General features: G+C 49.6%; 1 protein-coding gene across 2 annotated transcripts in view; it reads right to left on the bottom strand.

The window, feature by feature from the left end:
• Positions 1 to 16,859, bottom strand: part of ST8SIA2 (ST8 alpha-N-acetyl-neuraminide alpha-2,8-sialyltransferase 2) — a 31,197-nt gene extending 14,338 nt beyond the window's left edge. Inside the window, exons 1-3 of one of the 2 annotated variants that reach the window (XM_068410601.1) lie at positions 3,099 to 3,176; positions 2,404 to 2,644; positions 1,396 to 1,458 (exon numbers count right to left, since the gene is read on the bottom strand). In XM_068410601.1, coding sequence (XP_068266702.1) covers positions 1,396 to 1,458; positions 2,404 to 2,644; positions 3,099 to 3,105 — 311 coding nt within the window. In that variant the 5' untranslated portion in view covers positions 3,106 to 3,176. Of the gene's footprint in view, positions 1 to 1,395; positions 1,459 to 2,403; positions 2,645 to 3,098; positions 3,177 to 16,670 lie in introns of those variants that run through there. The other variant, XM_068410602.1, reaches the window with a different exon arrangement.
• Positions 16,860 to 23,725: the final 6,866 nt, after the last annotated feature.

Raw genomic sequence — 23,725 nt, 5'->3', positions numbered from 1 at the left:
GCTGGCTCGCTGGTAACTTTTCCCCCTATAAGAAGAGAGCACGAGGACTTCAGCATCTGTATCTCCTGCTCCAGACCCAGAAATGAGCAGGGGGACGGGCAACAGACAGATGCTGCGGCTTGGAGATGATCACTGGGAGACCCCAGCTTTTAATCCCTACTCTGAGAAGCAAATCAGCTGCAGCACTTCAGTGCCATTTACATCAAATGGCACGAATTAAGGGAGCCTCTGAATATTTGATTCCAGCCAGCTGCCCTCCAAAGAGAATACCCCAGCACCTCATCAGGAAGCTGCGCATGTGTCCGCAGCCCCGAAAAAACCTTCACGCTTCAGAGCGCTCTGAGAAATACACAGCCAAAGCACTCGCTATCAGCTAAAGGGAATCTCCTTCTCCAGTGCAAAGGGCTTTTTCCAGCTGGGAAATGGTTTGTAAATACATACGTTTAAGTGTGTAAACCCCAAGGAGGGAGAAGAGGGAGAGATGGGGCAGAGCTGGTGGCCCAGGCTTATGGACAACATCCAGCTCCTGGGAGCATGTCTCCAGCCCAGGGAAGGCCCTCCTGAGGACACACAGTGGCTCGCGCTATGGAATGTTTCAGAAAGGCGAAGAAACGTGTTTATAAATGCTGGCTGCCAGTGTCCTTGGGCGTGTTTGTACAGCACCTCTCCAGAGGCTGCCAGTCGAGGCTGGTGGATTTGTTTGCATCTTGCATTTTGCCGCATCACCTCGTGTCTTGCAAAGCTTACTTATAAGGTGTCAAAAATCATAAAGGGAATAGGGTAAAGAAATCTTGGGAATAACTATGATTTTTTGTTTGTTTTTTTTTTTTGTCCATTTTCTGTGTTTTGATCACTTGTGATGACATCATCACAGAATGACATCGCCCTTCCTTTCTCACATGGTGTCACTAAGCTTTGCAGCCGTGTCACTTGGTAACGCTGGGCTGACATGAAATTATCATAAAAATAACACAGAGAGGCACCGAATGAAGCTGCGATGCCACGAAATGGCTCTGCAATGGAGCGACGTTACTGAAGTGCATTATGATAAAACCGAATGAAGTTCTGGTGTCAAAGGCAGCGATCGCTCTTCTAATAGCACGTAGTAAAACTACGAAAATGGCAACTCTATCACTGACTTATTTTCACAATAAGTAACTCTCTCTTTCCCATTCTCTCAATCACCGCAACTTGCAGATCCTTGGTTATTCGCAAATGATTATTGCACTGAGCTGGGGGAAGGAGGGGGAGAAACGATTACGAAAATGCAAAGCAGAAGTGAAAAGAAACAGATACATTTGCTAAATAAGAACAGCACTATCCAGCAAAGAGGAGAAGCAGATTAATAGCTGCCTTACAGCAAAAACAAATGAACACAAAATCTAATTTACAAACCTATTAGATTTGCTATGTAAGCTGTTCACAGCTGATCTGATTGTACCTCTGCCTCCAGAACTCCTGCAAGACAAAGGAAATGCATTATTTATAAACCCAGCTCCTCTTTGCCAAGCATTGTTCAACAGTCAAGAGATCCTGCTCTGAAGGGCTCCGAACGGAGACGCTGCCGCGCCGTTCGCATCCCACCCCATCCAGAAAGGAGACGTCCTGATGCCTGTGAAGGGCTTTTCACATCTATCGTCATTGCTGCCCTACTGCGACCTTAACATCATTCTGGCAAAAAAGCTGCTAACCAACCCAATTAATAATACCTGCGCATCTAACCAGCCATCAAAGACATCTGGTCTCTGTCGTCAAAGCAGCATGCAGCCTACAGGTTGCATTAAATACAGCTCTACTTTTTTTTTTTACGAGTCAGGTGTTAGCATTGAATAGAGAAGGTCTCCATCTCCAGGCTGCCAAGAGACTTCTCCTGTCCTTCTCAGGTGGGGACGGAGCTGAATGACCTGGACAGGATGGCCACCATCATTTTCATCTTGGGCTTTCAGTTCAGACCACCCAACATCTCCATTTTATCCAGACTGAGACACCAGCCTCCTGGGTGACTTGTGGAGATCTTGTCCTTGCAGTGCACCTTCTCCTGGCCCCCAGTGACCCAGGCCAGTCCCAGGGCCCCATTCCACTCCAATCCCATGACTGTCCTGAAGCCCCTTGTCCCCACCTTTGGTGTAACCTGGATGAAGCTATGAGGCCAACTCAGTGCAGTTGCTCTCATGCTGGAGCTGAGACCTCAAGTAACAGCCTTGTCTCTCCCATGGCCTGACACCACTGCTCAAGGACAGGTGCCAGACCTGCCTGAGCAAGACCTGTGGGAACGGAGAGCCCAAGTTTCCAGCACCAGGTGCTAGATTGATGCTGGAATGAAGAATAGGTGGGACCAAGCCCCTTCAGAAACCAATGACACTCATGAGACCTGTCAATCCTCACTCAAAAAGAAATACATACAAGTATTCGTCTCCATCTAGTTGGCTGCAGAGTCCCTTCTTGCTATAGCTTGCTATTTTCAAAGGGGTCACGAAGAACCAGTCACCCACTCTGTGATGCTCAGTGGGAGCTGGGCTCCAAGTCAGACACATTTCAACTGCCATGTGCTCATTGCTCTGTTCTATTGTTTCCATTGCACAGATATCCAAATGAACATGCTCATAAAGATAACCAAATTCTCTTCCAGAAGAAATGTTGTTACCTGGAAATGAAAATGTATCTCAGGAGCATGTATTTCTACCAGTCCTAAAAAAATCCCAAATGCATTAGACATAAATGAAAAAGAAATAAGAATGCATGAACATTTGGTGCCATCAAAAAAGACTTTCAGGCTTGCAGGATGCGATGTAAATCCCTTCGTTAGGCTGAACACAGCCCTCGGCACCGCGTAACATCAAACCCTTCGAAATGCCGTGACAGTTGTCCGTTCCCTCCCTCCTGCTGGAGACCATCTACGGCCAAGTCAGAGCGATTCCTGCTCTGACACTCTCCTCTTTCCATTGACAAACCCAAGAGTCAGCGAGCTGTTTCATTTTCTGGTGCATGAAGGGAACAGCAGGACTAGCTTATTCCTGGAGCCTACGGGCATTTAACAAGCCTCTGCTTTAATGGGGTTCACCATGGGGTGTGGGAGCAGACTGGGTTAGTGTACAAACCACACATCCTTCCAGAGACATCTCCTCTGAAGAAGCCTTCCAAATGAGATTCACACTCCTTCACACTTGCTGTAAGACCGACAGGGACTGGATTAAGGGCATAGAAAAAGAAATGCTGCTCCCTGAGTAAGTGCTGGTTCACAATCCCTGTGAAAGGGAAAAAAAAAATCCCAGAAATTAGGAAGTGGAGAAGACCTATTAGCTCTCACCTCATCCATGTTTTGCGTCTATAGCAAGGCTGATCCGAAGCATCACAACGTATTATTCAAATGCATTTATCCAGTCTAGCTTTGCATGCCCCCAGCGACAGGTCTGTGCATGTCTGCTCCTGAAATTAAGGCAGGCATTGGGGCTGGAGAGGCTGGATGTGAGGAAGACAAGTTGAGAGCACATCTCCCAGCTCACTGTGTGCAGAGGTGACGGGGAAGGAGGTCGGCTGCCTGGATCCCCTGCCGAGCAGCTCCTCGAGGGCTGTTTCATGGGTTACTCTTTCCCTCCCACACACTGTGAAATGCCAAAGTTTTCAAAATATTGTCAAGCAAACAGAGCACAAGGACAAGAGGAAACAGCCTCAAGTTGTGCCAGGGAGGTTTAGATTGGATATCAGGAAAAATTTCTTCACAGAAAGGGTTATCAAGCATCGGAACAGGCTGCCCAGGGAAAGCGGTTGAGTCACCATCCCTGAAGGTATTTAAAAGATGAGTACATGTGGTGCTTAGGGACATGGTTTAGTGGTGGCCTTGGCAGTGTTAGGTTAACAGTTGGACTTGATGATCTTAAAGGTCCTTCCAACCAAAATGATTCTATGGTTCTATATATGAACATGGAGGGGGTGGCTCATCAGTGGAGGAGAGGGCAGGACCCTGCTAGCCATCTTCCCATGACTTGCTCTGCGGCACTGGGCTTTGCTGGCCACAACCACCGCTGCAGCGCAGCATCTGGCCCAGCAGCATCCAGGATGCTCTTGGTGGACACCTGAGATGCTGGCAGAGACACTGCTCCCCGTACCAGGCTTGGTTTCTCTCTCCGAGCCATGGAGATCGCCTGAAGCTGGGACACAATACTTGGCTGAAGGTCTCTGCCAGTTGAGTGAATCCTAAAATTCTCCTGTGACTTCAAAACCATCGGCCTTTTGGCCCTTTGTGTCCTGCAATACAACTTCTGGACACTTTCCCTACAATCTCCTTTTGTACAGTCGAAGACAACGTGCGCTGTACGATACCATGGGCTGTACTGCCCTGTCCTGCCACCCCGCTCAGCTCAGCCCACCGCTGGGTACCAGCCAGGCAAACCAGCTGCTCAAAACGCCCATAGTTTAGCCAAGCGTGGTATTTTCCAAGGTCTGCCATACTTCATTACCAACACAGGCAAGGCAATATCACTGTACTGCTTCACTTCCCCCACCTGGGAAGAGGAAAACATTAAGAAATGGAAGGCACTAATTAAGAGGCACAGGTTGGGAAAAAAGAAAAGTCAGCCTGTTTTATTATACCTTGCTGACCTGGAGTTTCAAATCTCCTGGCTTCAAAAGGCAAAGACCAACCTCGATTAAAACTGCACAGATAGGCATTGATTTTGAAAAGCTTTCTAGTGCTACACCATGTTTAGATTGAATTGCCTTATTAATCTAGTTGTTATCAGTTTGATTGTATAGCCAGCTCCACAAAGTACCAACCTGCTTCCTAATCCTATTATTTACAAAACGCTCTTCTCTGGACTTCTGTTGGGTTGTTTTCCAGTGATAAGTCACATCTATATGTGCTAATGCCATATTACTGCCTTATGCCATCCTTTCTCATTTTTGCTCTGAGATTTTCAAGCTGAATTTCCACTATCTAAGATATTATATAGGTCAAAACACTCTGTGCTCAGATGTAAAGTGACACTGATTCATATATCAGAGGATAAGAAAAACTGTCTTATGGTTCAGGTCCAAATTTTCTTGGATGAATAATTTCTGACAAATTAGGTATGCAAAGACTTTTCTATTCACCCACTATGAATGGGCTGTTTAGGGTTTTTACTTCCCTTTTCATCGTTTCCCGCGTCTTAAATGATTCTCTTAATTGTTGCTGGGTACGGTTCGGTCTTGCTTCGAGCAATTCCGATATGTGAAATCAAAGCTGCTTTGACTGAACAAGTAGGTCACACAGCCTCTTTGGGCGAGCGGATCTCTAAGAGCAGGCTTTACGCATCCATATTCTCAGGCTTACCATTTCAAAAATGTGTTTTCCATGGATATTTTACATTGCCCACCTCCAACTCCCGCTTCCCCCCCAGCCTCTGTGGCAGAGAATACACCTAGGAAGTGGGTACAAGAAGCATGAACTAGCCAGAAATTTGAGCTGTACACAATCATCCATTTAGCCACATTTGTGGAGCCCTTTCCTAGTGGAACAAAATCTCTGCTTCTTCCTGACCTTGGGCAACCTAAGTCCTCCTCTTCTCCCTCCTCCACATCAAAGAGAGATAATAACACCTCTGTAACCCCTTGGGGGATTGTTAAACAGGATTTATTCATCTGAATTCTTCAGAAAGAGAGTTCAGAGTGCCACAATTTTTATCTGAGGAGTTCAAATGATTAACAACTACTAATTAAGTTTTCACAACCTGCTTTTGTGTTAAGCACATTTTATGATCCTTGTTTTACGGCTGGGACAGTGGGGGTGAAGTGGCTCAGCCCCTAACACCAAAAATGACAGTCCCACAAGCCAGGATAGCAGCAGGCACTATGGGCTTACAGCAGACCTGTCCTCTTGAAAATGCTGCTCTCTACTCGCTGAGAGCGAGTATGGCTCTTGCTGGGTGAGAGGGTAGGACACGTCACCCAGAGCACCACGGAAATAGATCTGAAAAGGTCTCACTAGCCTGAAAAGCACATGTAGCCGTTGGTCTCCTGAAATGGCTGCAGGCTGCACCCCTAAGGCAGCCCATATCTATTAAAAAAAAGAAAAATCACCCACTATATTTACTTTGGTTTTTTAAGGGTTACTCTGATGTTGTCCTCAAGACCAGAACTGCTATTTTCTATCTGAAAAGCACAGGAGCATGATGCCAGTCCTGGTCAGGGACCACCCTCCCAAAAATCACTGCCCTCCCAACACACGGGCCGTCCCCAAGGCAGCTGGGTGGGGAGGTGACGCGGAGCGGGATGCCCACAGACCCTCTGCAGGATGCTGCTTCGTGGCCAGATGGACCCAAGCGCTGTAACAAGTAGTTCTGGGGAAAGGGAGATGCTGCCCAGCCACGGAAAATGAAATACAAACACGCAGATCACCCTCCTTCTCCCAAACCTGATGTATATTTTCCTTCTGCTGACGCTCATAGTGATATATAATCCCATGTGCATTCATGGGCATAAGACAGACCTTGCAACGCCAGGGACTAGCTGGGACCTGCACGCCACGTCGTTAGAGATGGGCTTAGATGTACCGACTGCCCTGTTACGTGAGTGGATTCATTTTGCTGACTAAGAGCAGTGCAGTCATTAAGCTAAGCCATGTCCACAAAGATGGAGCAGGATTTGCTCAAGCCAGTGTGATGAAATGTGTCTCGGGAACCAGGTTTCAACCCTCCCTCCTCTACCCTGAAATTCAGGGTTTGTGTTGAGACCGGCAGAGCAGCGAAAGCGATGCGGGGCTTTGGGGGAAAAAACTGCCACGTTTTCAAGCTGTCTATGAAAGGGAAATAATTGGTTTCCAAGTGCCAGCCTGTCCACACTGTCCTGCTGGGTGGAGAAGCAAAGGTGTCCCGGGAGCCCAAACTGAGCAGGAACTGTGCCCAGAGGCTGGAAACCAGGATTCCTTGAGGACCGTGTCCTGGATCTCCATCTGCATGTCAGGGTCTTGCTGAAAAGATGGGAGAAGGCCACACACATTGGCAAGTCCCCTTGTGGGCTCAAGTGGTTTCTGCGGGGTTTAGGTCAAAGCCCACCCATAGCCATAAAGTGCTCTGCTATCACAGAAGAGACAAAATACGGAAAGGCTTCACTGCTGGCTAGCCCCACACGCACGCGGCCAACTCACAAATTAGAAACAAAAGCCAAAGTCAGGTGAGAAGCAATCGGATCAGAAATGAATTTTTGACCCTGGAGACCAGGTTCTCGAACACAACATCGTGCACTCTCTCTAACACCGGTCTTACCCCACCCAGAACCGCAGCTCTCGCAGGCTCGTTTCTCATCTCGCCTCCCTGTATCACATTTCAGAACACACCGGGAGCAGCCAGGACATCTGACACTCGCAGATCGTTCCCTGTGACATTTCACCAGTCACTTCTGAGGCTTTCATCCCGGGCTGCGGAGGAGATTGCGATCAACAGAAGCGGTGGCCATTAGGTAGCCCTGGTACCCGTACTTTCTTGGCGAGCAAGGTTCCCTCTGTAGGGATTAATTTGGAAGACATTTCTAAAGCGTTTGTCTGCGAGGATGAAAGATCCTGCGATACATCTTGACAAGACGTTTGAAATCGCACTTCGATGTGTTTAAAATCTCACTTGTTCGTATTGTCACAGCTTGGCAGCCGGAGCGTCAAAACCTTCCTAAATATCAGGTGCTATTTTTACTGCTCCAACTTTCGTTCTTTTTTATCGAGTCATACGACCACATTTTGGAGAGTGTGCCCATATCATGGCTTTCAGGAAGATCACCTTTCCCCGCTGGGTCCCGATGCAGCTCCGGTATACGAGCCGTGGGGGCAGTGCTGGTGCAGCCTGGCTGGTGGCGTAGCATCCTCCAGCAAGCCAAGGAGACTCGGTGTAAAAGCACAAAGCTGATGGCCTCGCTGTTGCTCATGGCACTTGCTATTACCCACCACAGGGAGAGGCAGATCTGTCAGTCTCACGCGAACCAGCCTTGCTAATTTGGTCGCTTCCTTCCATGCCCCAATCCCACCTCCATCACACCACCCATCCCACAGGCTCCTTCCTGGGGACCACAAGAAGATGGGAAGGTTGGAGGCGCTCAGCATGCCTACCTGTCAGGTGGTAACCATGGCTCCACATCAGCTCCCGCGTAAATGAGAGCAGGGTTTGGCCCTGAGATTCCTGCCTGGCTGCAAATCACTGTGTGTAATCATTGCAAGCGTACACTGAGGACGCAGGAACCAAGACACATGAGTTTGCAAAAGAAACACCTATTGCTTAATAAGGAAGAAACCAATGAGGCTGAAACACTGACGTGACAAAACCAGTGAAGAACCAGCAGGAACGGCACAGCTCCGAAGACTAAAAGGACACGAGGCAACGGGAGGGATGCCCGTGGCAGCCTGCCATCAGGACACTGCTTGGGGATCACTCTGCGCTGGTGTAACCAGAGCACCACAACCAAATCCCTGTCCCTGCCTCAAACTACCTGCCCTGAAGGACCTGTAAGAGGCAGGAGGATGCTCAGAGCAGCCTGATGTTTGGTTACTGCTGCCCATGAAGGAGCCACAGTCCAGGACTTTCAGGCTCTGCCCCCAAGCCAGCATGCGCTTTCCCTGAGCCAGAAAAGTCCATCTTGTACCTGTGAAGTGTCAGGTCTCACATCCACACACGTTTGCCATAACGTCAGCACGGGCTGACTCTATCACCCCGTGATGCTCTTGTTTTATCGCAGCTCTAAAGACAAAATACTCATGCGCTCACAGGGCTGAATGTCTCACACTTCACCTCTCCCCATCCTGCGTACTGGCAGGACCTTATTCCTTCCTTCATCTCAGGTCTTCCATTAGAAGTTTATTCCTGGCATTGGTTCAGTTTCTTTGGCTGTGTTACTGAAACAGCCAGCAAAGAAAAAGACATTGAAGCAGGTAAAAAGAACCCAGCGAGGGGCTTGGGATTGGGGCGGGGGGTGTGTTTGTATATTTAGCTTTCCCCTTCTGGAAGGGAGAAGGAAAAAACCCCAAGAGCCCAGGGAAGACTTAGAAAGGAGCTGAGACAAAAGCCTCACTGCTTAAAAAACTTGTCTACACTAGACATTTTTCCTGGGATAATTTTTTCAGTGAACAGAGCAGAGCTATCAGGGAGCACAACAGCAGAGCATCAGTCTTGCAGCAGATCCTGTCACCCTCAGCACTCATGTCCCAAAAGGCAGAAATCCCAGCGGCTCCTGCAGCATCTTGGATGCCACGTACCTTGGGAAATGGGAACGGTGCAATGTGAAAAGATATCATGTCTGAGGGGCTGTGGGTCCTTGGGCTCATCCTCCCACATCCATCTCCTGCCTACTTTTCCCACTGCTCTGCGCATCCCCTTGGAATATTCAATGTCTCGTGTGGTTTCTTCTTCCGCTGTTGATGTGGATGCTGAGGACCTCTCCTGGGCAGTGACATCCTTCTGGGGTGGTTCTTCTGTACGAGCATCCTCAAAATAACATCTGGTGCCTACACAAAGAGAGCTGGGAGCACCTGGATGAGAGCTGCACCCCGCAAGCAGCAACCGCCTGGGCTATTTGCCCAATGTCAGAGGCACTCACCAGCAATGGAGCCATCCCAGGACCTTCTCAGGGACTTAGTCCCCAGATGACGGTGTCCAGATGCCAAATACTGAAAAGCCAATAGTAGTTTCAGAGCTTGGCCTCCTCTCTCCTCCCCTGGCTCGTAAAGCCACACCATGGAAATCCAGGCAGCAGTAAGGAGAAGTTTAATTACCAACTGAGCAGCTGCTGGTTGACAGTCGAGTGTGCTTCTGGGTATCTGAAAAAGTGCTAGAGATGCCTTATGACGATGCTTAACCTTCACAGGGGAAACGTCCCCTGCTGTAGCCGCTGGCTGAGAGCTGAATTATATTCCTGAGGATGCCGGTAAAGCCTGGGCTGGGAGGTGATGGGTTGTGGCAAAAGAACCATCCTTCGATTCGGAGCTGCCAGATGCATGGGCAACACCTGGAGCCTGCTGAGATGCTGTTTGAGGGATGCCTTCACAGAGCACTTCAAAACTGGGTTGGAACTAGATGACCTTTAAGGTCCCTTCCAACCGAAAGCATTCTATGATTCTATGACTGTGACAATATGTGCTTTCAAAAGCAGTCCTGCCCATAGAGAGCACTGGACCGGGAGGGATGGTACGCTCAGCATGCAGATGGCCAGCCTAGGGGTTTTTTTTGTGATTGTTTGTGATTTCTGTATGCAATAATAAGGACTTTATTTGCAGTAGCAATATGAAAGAGTCCAGCACTTAAATGGGGGAAGAGCTGACCTGGTGCACCAGCAGCCAGCTTGATGAATCAAACACTGTGCAAACAAGGAACCTCAGAGGGTCAACAGCAGGGCCAGGGGCCAGCAGAGGTAGCGGGATCAGGGCGATGAAGCTGCGGACTGCCTGGCAGAGGGGAGCGTCCCTACAGCTGATGGTGTTTCTGCCTTATAGTGTCACCCCCAAGAGCGATATCACCCCTGGGCTGGGGCAGGGACTCTCCTAACGGGGTTACCTGATGGCAGGACATGGCATTTGTGCTGTGGCATCACGCTCTGTTTTGGTAGGACCGTTTTGGTCCCACCACCCACACACCGAGCACCTTTACATTCTGCTGCCCTCCCGGCTCATCTTCCCTCCTGCTCCCAGCCTGCCCTCTCGCCCCGCACCCTCACCGCTACCCCAGTGGGTTTTAGCAGTGCCGTGCCCATCTCCCTGGATCTCCCTTTTGCTTCCCGATCAGAGCCAGTGCTGCTGCTGTTGAGGATGCATCCCCCAAGGCCACCACCACCGCCAAGGCTCCTGCTCAGCAAAGACAAGGAGTTGTTTAGATTTACAGTGGGAACACAAAGAAAAAGGAGCTGTAAAGATGCTCTTTTTTTTTTTCTTTTTCTTTTTTTCTATTGCACTGCAAAGGGCAGAGCTGTTGACACCAGCCTGCTCTGCCGTGGTGTTTGCTGAAAGACACCTGAAACTCCCTGAATTTGCTGTACCAGGGAACGCCCTCGTTTTCAGAGGCAACTGGGGACAGAAATCAGAGAAATGCAAAATAATTATTATCTAATATTGTAGTTTGGACTTATTTCATGCAGCTGAGGATGACCCAGGCCCAGGGAAAACAAATGACGGAAGCAATTAGAGGAATTCTGTCTTTGGAACAACAGGTTTTTATAGCAACCGTGCCTGTAGATGTATTTAAGTAGTGCTGGTCTCAGGGATGAAAAAACAAAATACCTGTAGCCTGAAAGCCCAAGGGCTCCTGTTAAACACACTCCTGGAAGATGAAAAGCACATCTGGCATGCAGGTAGGCACCGATGAGCAGATGTTTGAGCAGAATAACCACGGCTGGTGCAGGGAATACAAGAGAAAACTGAACCCTTGATCCACGTCCGGGAGAGGCCAGGAGGGCTCAGGGCGGCAGCGGGCTCTGCTGTGTCCCCGCTGGCCGCGGTCCCAGGGCTCCGCTCCCTGCCCACCAGTACAGAGGAGCGGGCACCGTACTGCTGAGGGCTGGATCACTTAACCTCCCCGTTAGCTGCTCAACAAGCCTTCGCTAAATGAACCAACATTTGCAACTCCTTCTTCTCTGCAGGGAGAAAAAGGTTTCCTTTGCCTTCCGGACTGGAATAGTGCATTGGAGGGGTCAGAGACGGGAAACAAAAAGCTCACCTGGGCACAAGGGAAACTTGTGGGAGCTGCTTTGCTCTCTTCATTGCTCTGGTCATTGGGGGTGAGGCTGGCTGTGGCTTTGGGAACTCTGCACCCGAGCAGCACTGGCTGATGAAGTGCATCCTCCTACCACAGCACTGCCCTCCTCACTGGCAAGCTCAGAAATTCCCTCCTGGGGAGTCTTGCAAGCTGCTGACAATCCAGACCTGACCGAAGAGTAACTTTTCACCAACTGCCCTGGAACGCCCTTAGAGGTTACGTTCACGGTGCTGGGTTTTCTTTCTGTTCCACTGGATTGCTCAGGGGTCTGCTAGCGCTTTCCACCCCGCTGTTCCCAGCCCTCCTGCCAGACACCATCCTGCCAGGTATCGCGGCTCCTGCCATTCCCTCGGAGCTCAAGGAAACAAGCTATGGAGATTCACCTCCTTCAGCCTGCTCTAGGCAGGAGCACTAGAGGTTTTGGATACACCTTTGTGGCAGCCACCCCTGCCCCTGCAGGGCAGCATGAGGTGAAGGAGTGCTTCACAGGGAGGAAGGGGAGCTCCGCTGCCAACCTGAAGTTGGCTGCTCCAGCTCTGGTCATCGTCAGAAGAGTTGCAATCAAAGCCTACACCAAGTTTTTTCTTACCCAAATCAGTGCTCCAACATTGCTTTTATTTTCCAGCCTGTTGTGTCATGGGGCTTTTGTTAGAGCCCTGCCCTACCCAATGGGTATGAAGGTCTCTCCATTGGCTCCATTTACAGTAATAATTACAGGGTCCCTGCGGGCTTCTGTCCTGCAGAGAGGTGTTACTCCTCTAGATCAACCTGGATAATTCTTGGCTCACGTGCACCCACTGTGTGAGTGCACAAAAGTATATGATGTTGGTAGAATACAGCACTTTTTTTCAACTAAACTTTCTGGTGGAGAACAAGTCTTAGACTGACTCTAGGTCAGGCACAGTAAATCACAGCCTGAAAGACCCAAGCAGGACATTTATACTCCATGGACCAACCTTGACGAGAAGTGTTACAACTGCAGCACACTACAGACTACTCAGAGCAAGCACATCAGCCACCATAAAGGGCACAAAATGTCTTTGTGGCAATCCGGAGCCTTTGAAAGGCAGGCATCAGAAAAGGGCACGCGAGGAAAAAGTGGCAATTTACTGACAAGCTTCGAGGCAGGCCAGCAATATCAGATACTCCAATTCGTCACTTAAAAAGAGCAGAATATAATTCCTCTTGTAATCAGGATGGAAAGGCATGTGGTCCGGACTAGCAGAGAAAAGGTTGACTCATATTAAGTCCAACCCATTACCAAGTGTCAAGTGCTCCCTAAGATGGCTCACAGGCTCATTTGAGAAGTCACCTGGTGGCAGCGGGTCACCAGCTCCCTCTACAGACAATCAGGACACAGCCGGACCCCTGCAGAACCGCTACAGCAGACGCATAATAACAAAGAGACCCTTCAAACTGCTACCAAGGAGCAGCATTTTCCTCCTCGTCACCGGCAATAATTATTCCACTCAACGCCGAGTCCTTTGTCTTCCTCCCCAGCAAGAGGTCTGGCCCGCTCCCCTGTCCTGAGGTGGATGAAGAAATGGCTGCGATTGCATTAGTGTTCCCAAGACAGACGTGAATGTGTCTTTTGTTCCCTTCCAGGGAGACAAAGAGCCGGAGCAGAGGAGTGATGGGAGGGAAACGTAGGCGCCACGGGGCTGCAGGAAAAGTTCAGCAGCCCGGAACCAGGTGGGTGTTGGGAAACAAAGTGCCACGACCGGTCGCAACGGCGATGCTTCATGCGCCCGGCGAGCGCGAGGAGCGAGGAGCGAGCCACGGCAAGCGGGACGAGCGCGCCCGCAGACAGCCCGCAGCCCCGCCGAGCACGCGATTCAAGCGATGCACGTATGGGCGATACGTATATATAAGGACAGGGATGCAGCGGGATGAAAACCTGCGCGCAAGGGCGGCTGCAGGGCGAGAGGAACGGGGTAACGAGAGCGACACGGCGTCGGGAGCGAGAAACTGCTGAATTCTCATTCTTGCCCTGACATCTCTTTGTTTCAGTATCTCCCGTCTGCAGGAGGTGGTACAAGAATATCTGGAGGAGCAAGACAGGACTGCTTAGGAAGCAAACATCTTTCTCAGAAAGCTCTGGCAGGCAGAGCAGCTCCAGCCGCCCTCAGCTCCCACCTCCCTTCACCTGCGGTGCTGGGAACTTATTGTCCGGGGAAACAGCACGATTTTTCTTTTGTCCTTTCGCCAGTAATATCATATTCTTACTTTGTACCTAATGAACATTTTGTTCTTTCTTTCTGCAATTTCTCAGTATTTGTAGGTGAGAGAAATATGTTTCCCCCCTGCTCCCACCCATATGAGGCATATTCTTCCAAAGACAATCCAAAGCACAGGCAGGGGGCAGGGGATGTGTAAAAGTGGGCAAGCTGTTCGCTCCTCACAGTCATTAGAGAGTGTTTTGATGCCAAGGAAAAAGAAGAAAAGAGTCGCACCTGCCTGCGTTTCCCAGCCCCCCTCGGTGCCATGAGCCTGCCAAGGGACACCTGGCCAGCTCTTTGCTTTCCTTAATGCTTGGGCTGTGCTGACCAAAGCAAAGGTGGTGTCCGCGGGTGTGGAGGAGGATGCTGAGCCACACGATCCATCAGCCAAATATCCCTGACCTGGGGAATTGCTGCATAAAAATCCAGGACCTCCCAAACCTCTCACAAAGAGCAGCTGTTCCCTCCTGGACACACAGAGAGCTCCTGGAAAACTTTGGCAGGGTCTCCTTCTCTACACTGTTGTGCACCTTTGCTGTCACGCAGTCCCCTTTACCTACAGGACCTGTTTGCAAAAGATGCTGCTATCATGTGGCCCTCAAAGTTGAACACCCTTTACCACCCTCTGACCTGTTGCAGATCAGGCACTCGGCTTTTCCACGTCTCCCCAGCAATGTTCTTCAGCCAGGTGAGAGCATCATGTTGACCATCCCTGGTCCCAGGGCAAGACTTTGGGATGAAGAGCTCTTTGTGCCAGGCTCCTGTGCTAAGAGCTTGGGGTGTCAGATGAACAGTGTTTGACCCCTTGCTGTGTTTGGGATGAAGGAGCTGATCAAACCTGAACCACTTCAGAGATGCAATGAGGAAAAGAAGTGGGTGGGAGAGGGCAAAGCAAGAGAAAGGGTCAGTTTGCCCTACTTCCTGATTACTTCTTAATATAGCAGGGTCCCACCTTCACTCTGTGCATCTGTGTATCAGAAGCACAACTGATGTGGGAGCTTATCTATGAAAAACCAGTCTGGGACTAATGCATATCAGAGGGCACCAGATTGCAGGACCCCTCCTGCACTCCCCTGGGGTGTAGGGTGCTCCTCTCCTTTGCTAGTTACCTTGTGCACTACAATTTCTGAAATGCCATATGAAAGAAGCTGCTTGTTATTTCTAGAGAACTCATCTGACCCTGTTGCCGTCTCTGCCGCTGCACTGCTTGGCAGTACTTCCTTGGAGGAACTACAGCAACAAAGTCAGATGCCAGGGCTTGGAGATAAGCAGGCAGCAAACATCCAATTTCCATACAATGTACAGAAAAGAGAGGAGAAAAAAAACCCCACAACACTGGGAATCCCTAATGAACCAGGGTGAAAAACAGGACAAGTAAATAACAAAACAGAATAGATTTTCAATAAGGGCACAGCAAGTTCTAGCGGACAGATCTAGCAGATAGACGAGGAGAGAGAAGAAAGAACAGAAGCTGGAGAAGAAGATGGGAGGAAAGCAAGGGGATCGGAGCAGCCTGTCTGATGGAGAGGATGCTTCAGAAGCTTTTCATTTCCTTTATTATTATATAGATAGTGCCAGCTCATTGCAGAGCAACAATTTATCTAGCCTAGTAACCTACAGTCCAGTGCTGGATGTTTCTGGACAACGCTACTGACCTTTAAGCACTTGCCTGTGGCACCCAATATAATATAACAATGAAACAATGACAAACATCACTGCATGCCATTTATAATTTCAGCCAGGTGTTTGTTTTGATGTAACACAGTGGGCAATGCCACTTGGTCCCAAACAGAAAGACCTCGTGCCATTTGGGCACTACGAGTGCACCCCACATTACTAGAATTATTTGTTTTCCCACGCTACTGTAGTGAGTTCCTGAAGTTAATGCAAACCCTCCTCTCCGCATTTGTTCCTTCATCCCCTAAGTTTCCAAGCAGCCCTCACAGATGGGGTTTATGGGGTGGGTAGGGTGTTGCTCCTCTCCCCAGACTTTGGGGCTGCTTTAGCCCCTGCCACGCAGGGCGCCCGCAGGTAAGCACCCACCCTGGAGGTGACCGGGAAGGGGTGATCACAAAGCCCCTGATGCAGCCCGTGGGGACAGACAAGTGGGTTGAGCTCTCCCACACTGCTCCATCACCCCCACCCAGCTGGTCCCTGCTCGATCTCTCCCACCCTGCGGACTGGTCCTTGCTCCAGCACCCTGCAGACTGGTCCCTCATCCATCACCCCGGCGGGCTGGAGCCCTCTCCACCACGCCCATCCGGACCAGCACCCGTCCCCAAGCCCCCTGGGCTGCAACTTGCCCCACCATCCCCAGCCAGCAAACCGCCTGTACCAACATCCCATTAGGGACCTGCTCCGTCAGCCCACCACCCCCTGCGCACCGCCCGCGCCCAGACCGCTGCCTGCCCCGGCATCCCCAGCCACGCCGGTACCCGCTCCAGCATCCCTGCCCACACCCGCCCCTGACCGAGCATCCCTACCCAGACCGGCACCTCGGTGGCTCTCACGGGAGCGGTACCAGGTCCCGCACCCCTGCCCGGCGGCGGGCGGTCCCGCCCGGCGCTGCCGCCGGCTCCGCGGCGCTGCGCGGGAGCGGAGCGAGCTCCCTTCCCACTTCGGCGCCGCAAGAAACCGGGAGAGCCGGAGACAAAGAAACTGTCCGGGCGCCCCCCCGCCGCCGCCGCCGCCTCCTCCGCCTCCAGCACCCCTACCCTCCGCGCCCCTCCGCGGCAGGGAAGGGGGTATTTACCCGCTCTCCTCCTCGATCTCGGAGATATCGGCGAAGATAAGGAAACCGACGAGCAGCGTGAGCAACGCCAGCGTCCAGCCCCGGCATGGCAGCGGCATGGCTCCCGGGCTGGGCTGGGCTGGGCCCCTCCGCGCCGCTCCGCGGGGTGCGGAGCGCGGCGCCGCGTACCCCCCTTCTTCGCCGCCGCCGCCGCCCGGCGGGGCCGCTCCGCCCCTTGGCGCCCGCGGAGCGCCCGTCCCGCCCCGCCCGGCGCGGGGAGGGGGCGCACGGGGCGGGCGCGGCCCCCGCCGCCCCCCGCCGGGAAAGTTTGCGGCGGGTCCCGGGAGCGGCGGGCGGCGGCTGCCCCTCGGCCCGAGGCGGGGGGGACCCGCCGCCTCCCCGCACCCCCGGGGCGCCCGCTCCGGGCGGGCTGTGCTGTTGGTTGTCGCTTATCCTGCGCGGCCGCGGCACGGCCCCTGCCTTGCGCGCACCGGCGCGGTGCGGCGGGGTCAGTCCTGGCTGGGCGTGGGGGCTGGTACGCGCAGGCGGGGGGTTTGTCCCCGAAAAGGGCAAAAACTGGAATAAAATAAGACAAAGCTAACTCCTGCGTGCTATGGCGGCGATCGCACCTTCTCCTCTCACGCAACGTGCGTGCAATGAAGTGGATCTTTCGGGGTGGAAAACACTTCATAAACAAAGCTGATGAATAACTGATCACACCTCTCTCTGTTACTATTAACACCCATTTTAGCAACAATAATTCTTTGCATTACTATAAATACTGACGGTCGTAACCACACCAGTCCCGCCCCGGCTCTAAATCTCACTGGAGTTGGAACAGGCAGAATTTGTTCAGCAGAAACTGGGCAAGGGGCTCCGCTGCTGAGGCGCTTGGATGCATCTCTGCCACACTTGCAGCCCCTGCAACCTGAAAGCTCCAGGCGTACTCTTAGGTTGTGCTGTGGAGAGAAAAGGCTGCAGTTTCTATCCAGAAAGGGAGATGGAAGCGTATGAAAGTTGGGAAGAAGGAAAAAGGCACTGGCTGGACCAAAGAAAGGCCAAAAAAAGACCCAGAGGTCGTTTCCTTACATCCCTGCTGTCTGTTAGGCCAACGCCAGCCCTGGAGAGGAGAGGCCGGCTGTGCTGGGGGTCAGGCAAGGCCAGCCTGGCAGAGCGTCTCCCAAATCCAAGCGTAATTCTTTCGGATCAGAAAGTTGCTGAAAATCAGAATATCTGTTGATACATGCACCGCCGAGCTGGAGAGGGATGCAGTGGATTTATAATGCAGCAGCTAGAAGCAGCACAGATGTGTTGAGAGGGAGAGATACTAATTGCTTACATATTTAAAACAGCATCTTTAGTCTGAATGGGAGGCACCATTAAGCAAAACAGAGCAATTAACTGGGGCCACTTGGAAAGCTGCCATTTTCCCTTCTCTGCACGGCTTTTTGCATCAATACAAAAGTACGTTGCTCAGGGCACGATGCGCTGTCACTGTTGTGTAATTCCTACCGAGGATGCCGAGGTGCTTTGCACCGGGGTAAGTGTGTCCATACGTACAGAGGTGCGTGACACCGGTATTGCGTACGGTCGGGCCTACTCAGCAGAAGACACTTCTCTTTATCTGGATCAAACGGTGGAAGGAGCGTGTTACGGCCGATGTGCTTTCCTGGGGATTGTGAAACTCCTGTAGAAAGAGGAGACAAACAAATCACTGACACATTTATAGGTAAAAAATACAACATAGGTGAGTCCGGTACAATTACACTGTAGTATATATGGCAAATTTACAGTCCAGTATACAGCTTTTATAATAGAGCATATTCAGGCCCCTGGGGAGAAGGTGATTTTAGGAGGTATAAGTAGCTCCATAATTTACCTTCTGCATAAATCTGAGAAAAGCCTCATTTTCTTTCTGTTTTATTCTTCTTGGACTCCTTTTGCTCACCTTATTCTGGAGTTTCACAGCAGTGTGGCTGGCCTGAGGATGAAGAAACAGGCTTTGAGGTGACCTTGCTGGTGCAGGGACTGACATCGGGTTTTCCCGAGATGCAGCGGGGCAGAGCACCAGTCCCCTGTGATTCGGGAGCACCACGTCGCAGCTGGCTTCCCGTCTTACACGTCCTCGAGAATACAGATGGAGATAGCTGTTCCTGCATCTTTTTCAGCTCCATCCCAGGTGGTGTTTCAGCTTCTTTTGTCTCATCTTTCTGTTTCAGTTGCCAATCACGGTGGCGACGTGCAAGAGCAGAAGTCTCGATGGAGGCTGAGCAATAAGTGGGGGGATTGTTCGGTGCATGGTGGAAGCTGCTTTGCCTGGATGAGGACCCTAGCAGGGGCAAGGACGTCCTATCTGCTGAGATGGTGCTTCTGCTGAGGAGTAGCTTGTGTTAAAAGACATGCTGGGATTTGACTCTGCTCCTGTGTAAGTCAATGGAAATGCTGCTATTAACTGAAATGAAAAAAAGAAACCCTCCTTGCGGGGTGAGCTGAGAGTTAAGCTTGATGCCCTTCACTGGAGAGCTCCACTGCCAGGGGCTTGCACAAAGAGCTCTGTGAATCCTGTACTTGGTGTCATCCATTGCTTTATTCCTCTGAAAGATGTAGGTTCGAGAGAAAGGTCATTCTTCAGCTGATCAGGCTTCAAACACAGGGACTAGGACGTTGAAGTACAGCTGGTTTTGAATGAGGAGGCTGCAAGCTATACAGAAGATGCAGAAACAGTGCAGCTTGCTGAATTATTTTGTAATCAATTAACAAGGCTGTATAACATCACCAAGTGCGACTCTGCGATGAAAACCTAGAGATGATCTTGCACTGCTGAGGGCTAAATTCTGCACGATCAGGACTCTTACCGTAGTGATAGGAAGAAATGAATATAATAGGTACTGAGTGCAGGAGAGGACATTTTACTCTGCATTCCCTCCAAGTCCGTCCTTTACAGCATCCTGGCCAGATTTGGGAGAGGAGCAGATAACGCATCTTAGTTTCATGCATTGCTTGTTATCCTGAAGAACTGCAAACTGCTCTGGAGCAATTGCCATAGTTCCTCAAGTGTTAGTCATTCTGCACATTCACTTCACTATGAATCCTCACATGATTCAGCTTAAACAGGTGCATAAATGTTGCAGGATTGGGTCCGTAAGGATCCAGAGCCTCAATTTTATGTCTCATTTGTAAGATGGGTTGCAGGAAGATGAGAGCAAACTGTCACAAATAGACTGTTGTGGTAGAGTAATATGTTCTGAAACAGAATAAAAGGCTATTATGTCTTCTAGTTCCTAATAATTTGAGGAAATAATTCTGTATCCAGAACATCTGCAATAAATACAATAAGGTGTACTGAAAAAGAAAAATCTTAGCATAACGGCACAAGTAACTGCACCAGAACAATATTGCATTTTGCTGCTTTGAAGGGAAAAGAGAAAAGAAATGGCATTTTTACATTTTCTTTTGACCTTTGAGAAATATCAGGAATATGTAATAGCCACATTCACCAATAGCTCGGAGGATTCAGGGAATAAGAGTTAAACACCTAGGGACATTTACAAACAACTGGCAGCGAGGCGATGAATTTAAGATGTGGGTATGAAAGGCACAGATACACAGAGTGCAAAAATAATACATATTTAAAATGCCTTTAATCTATGTGAGAAGCATCATTGAGAAAGGTAGTGGCTCCTGAGCAAGCAAAGGAGGGACAGAGAAGATGACCCATGAGGTCTTTGCCATGCTGTGACGAATGGTAAGACCTAGTGCAGCAGGAGGTCTCAGGGGACCTTTCTCCATCAAATTTGTAATGCTATGAAACGCACATAACCTTTATCATGTCTATCAGTCAAAATGAACAAAGTTTACAGCCCATTTTATACAGCTAAACAGTACTCTGATGTGATGAATGGGCGTGACAAATGGGAGCCTGTATTAACCAGGGTCGCGATGTTTCATTGCCTCATTATCGGGAACGAACCTGCCTCTAGGTGCTTTCTCCAACGAAACCCTCCTGTGAAAGTCAGGAAACTCCCGAGGGTCATGAGGTGCCTTTTTCCTCCCCAGTAAATTCATTAGCAGGAAGGAAGGATGCTGATTCTGTAGGTTTGATACTCTCCATCTTCTCCTGAATGCTCTCGCTGGTCTGCCTGCAGAGGAAGGGATGGGAGAGTACCACTCCAGCATCTTTACTCATGGTTGGAGAAACACTGGTAATAACCAAGCAGCTTCCAGAGCTGTCAGTCTCCTCACCTGGCTTTATTTACTCTTGGGTAAATGTTTTCCAGCTGGATCCAGCTAAAGGGCATTCACCTGGCTCCTGGAGGAGCTGTGAGTCTTACTAAAGGACTCTCAAATGCTGGACAAATTGTTTGTTGTAGGCAGGGGGGATATGAATAGGGTTCTTTTTTGAAAAGCAGACAGCACTGAGATGCAGCCCTAGCAGAGGCATTTAGACGTGTCCTAATGTCGGTGAATCTGAATTGAGCCACATCAGAGGGGTCCGTGACTTTCTGTGGTCCGTCCCCTGTTGAACTGAGTGAAGAAGCGTCCCTGATCCTCATCTCTTAGGCTGGAAGGGAGAGCCCTTAATTCCTTGGAAAAAGAGCCAAAACCCTTCTGATTTTCTCTTTTCAGGGATTTTTGCCACTGGAAGGAGGACTCCAAGTCAATCATCTTCTTTATACCCAAAGTGGTGTAGCAGCAACAAAAAAGCTCTGGTGGTTCACAAGAAAGGGAGAAGAAAATTCAGCTGTATTAATTTCAAGCTCTATTAGGATTTTAAGAAAGTAAAATCAATAGAAAAGGATGGACTTAGTAGGGAACGTGACCCTATTTTCCCAGTGTCTGCAGAGGAAGTGCACACAATAGAGAGACAAAAATACTCCCATCTATGAAACCAGATTAGTTTCTTTGATGTTGGAGAAGTTAAAACGCTTACGTAAAGTGGCCACGTTTGACTGGCATTTAGGAGAAGTGTCCTGAAGAGAAAAAGAGCAAAAGCAAAAAAAACCACAAACAAACCCAAACCCCCACAAAAATCCCCCAAACCCAACCCCATCCATTAGTCTTTTCTAGTTCTTTCTTTCCTGCAGTAAATTGCAAAAATGGTGTGATCCATGCAACATTTCATCAAATATGACTTGCCATTGTCAGAGCAACATGTTTGATATAAAACAAGAACGATCTTTCTTTCTTTTTGGTCAGATAAGCTGGTTTGGATTAATAAAAATGCCACAATCACAATGATATTGATAATTTGCATATGAAAAGCCTTCTACCTGGTAATGAAAACAATTTTTCAGTTTTGCCACCACTAGTCGCAAGAGATAAGGTCTGCTGTCCTCCCCCTCACAATTAACCACGCGCACACAAAAAAGGGAAAAGGTTGAAAAAAGGGAAATGGTGGAATAGATGTGTGACAATTGCAAATTGCCCGTTACCTGAACCGGATGCTGAGGTACTGATACGTGCGGCTGCACGGCTGGCACGCGCTGTTACAGCTGGGCCATGCGTGCGTGCCAAACCGGGCACCTCCACGCTGGGAAGGCAGAGCTGAGTACGTGCTTGTAGGAAGTTTTTATACCATATTAATGGCTTTTTTGGGAAAAAAAAACAACCTAAAGAGGTTTGCATCCCCCCTTTGTGGTTAGCAAGCCACTGGGTGGCAGTGCGGTGTGTGCACATGTGTGTATATATTTACACACTCATAATGGGGGGGGACGCCATTTTTGGGGGGGGTATCTCAAACCTTGATATGTTTTGCTCATCCCTGATACACTGAAGGCCACTGCGGTGCCCAAGGCAGAAGGCAGGAGAAGAAAGGGCTGAAAGATGCTTCAAGTTCAAAGAGTGTAGATGATTGCTGCGTTTTCATCGACCTGTGCGAAACTCCCGAGCCAGGAGGAGCGAGTGCCCGAAGGCCAATGCCAGTGTTGGCACTCGAGGCTGATCCAAGCTGTCCCAGCCTTGCCTGCAAACCTGCACTTGCAGCATTTGTCTTGCAGGGTCGTCAGAGTCCTTTGCTGATAGTCCTGAAACAGAACCGGCACAAGGTACCTGCCCTGATCCCTGCCTCTACCCTAACCCACACATGTAGCCCTTGTTCTTCCCACCCCATAGAGAAATAAATAACTCAGCAAGGCCATATTTTCAGTGACTCAGAATATGTGCATGTGCTCGGTTACACATGAAGCATGCACATTTCTTGCGTACAACCAGCAGTGATTTGAATTTAACAACGTGTTCCCCCACGATAATTCCAAACCAATAGGATTTCTCACTTATAATGGCAGGTTTTAAGTGTCTGATAAACAGATACAGGTTTCAGATGCCAAATTGAGACCTCATCTGGTTTTGAATTTTGTCTCTTATCTCAGTTCAAAGCGGCTAAGATGTGGCATTGCTTTTAGGTTTATTTCTGCAGTACACCTTCATCACGGTACCTGTGTCTGCATTTCATGGCCCTTAAAGCACAGGTCATATTTGACTCTAGTTTTGGCTTGTTTCAAGTTGGCAGGTTTGATTAATCTTGTCCTATATTTGACAGAAACCCAATTACTCTCCACAACTGTGTCGAGGATGTAAAATCTACCTAGTTTGGATAAACAATCCTACATGGGGGATGAAGAAATGAGCAGTGTATGGGCACCATGAAGTATGGGAGGGGGTTTCTTGCAAGACTGACTTGAGATTTCATATTGTTCCTTCCTGTGAGGAGTCAGAGTGAAAAAGAGGTCTGGAGAAGATGACACAAGAACAGATAAGCAAGAAGGAGAAAATCTTTATGACCCTCCTTTGGGGCCATCCAAATAAAGACAGCAGTGCTGCTAACCACCCAAAAATCTATCCCCTTAGTGATGAGCACACCTCAGAAAACCTGCAAGCAGGGTGTCTTGCTTTTTCCTGGTCTTGTTATGGTCCTTTGGAAAATTTTGATCTAAATCTTTGCAAAATGTGCAGATTAGAACAGCAATTAAAACAACCAAAAAAAGAAAAAAAAATGGCACGCACACATGGTCCTTTGCAAATGAGAACTTTTCTGCAAGGAAAACATGAGACTCAACAATATGTTCCATTTAGCAAAA

This window comes from Nyctibius grandis, chromosome 11 (genome assembly GCF_013368605.1).
Source record: "Nyctibius grandis isolate bNycGra1 chromosome 11, bNycGra1.pri, whole genome shotgun sequence".
NCBI lineage: Eukaryota > Metazoa > Chordata > Aves > Nyctibiiformes > Nyctibiidae > Nyctibius > Nyctibius grandis.
This window is presented reverse-complemented; position numbering and strand designations above follow the sequence as displayed.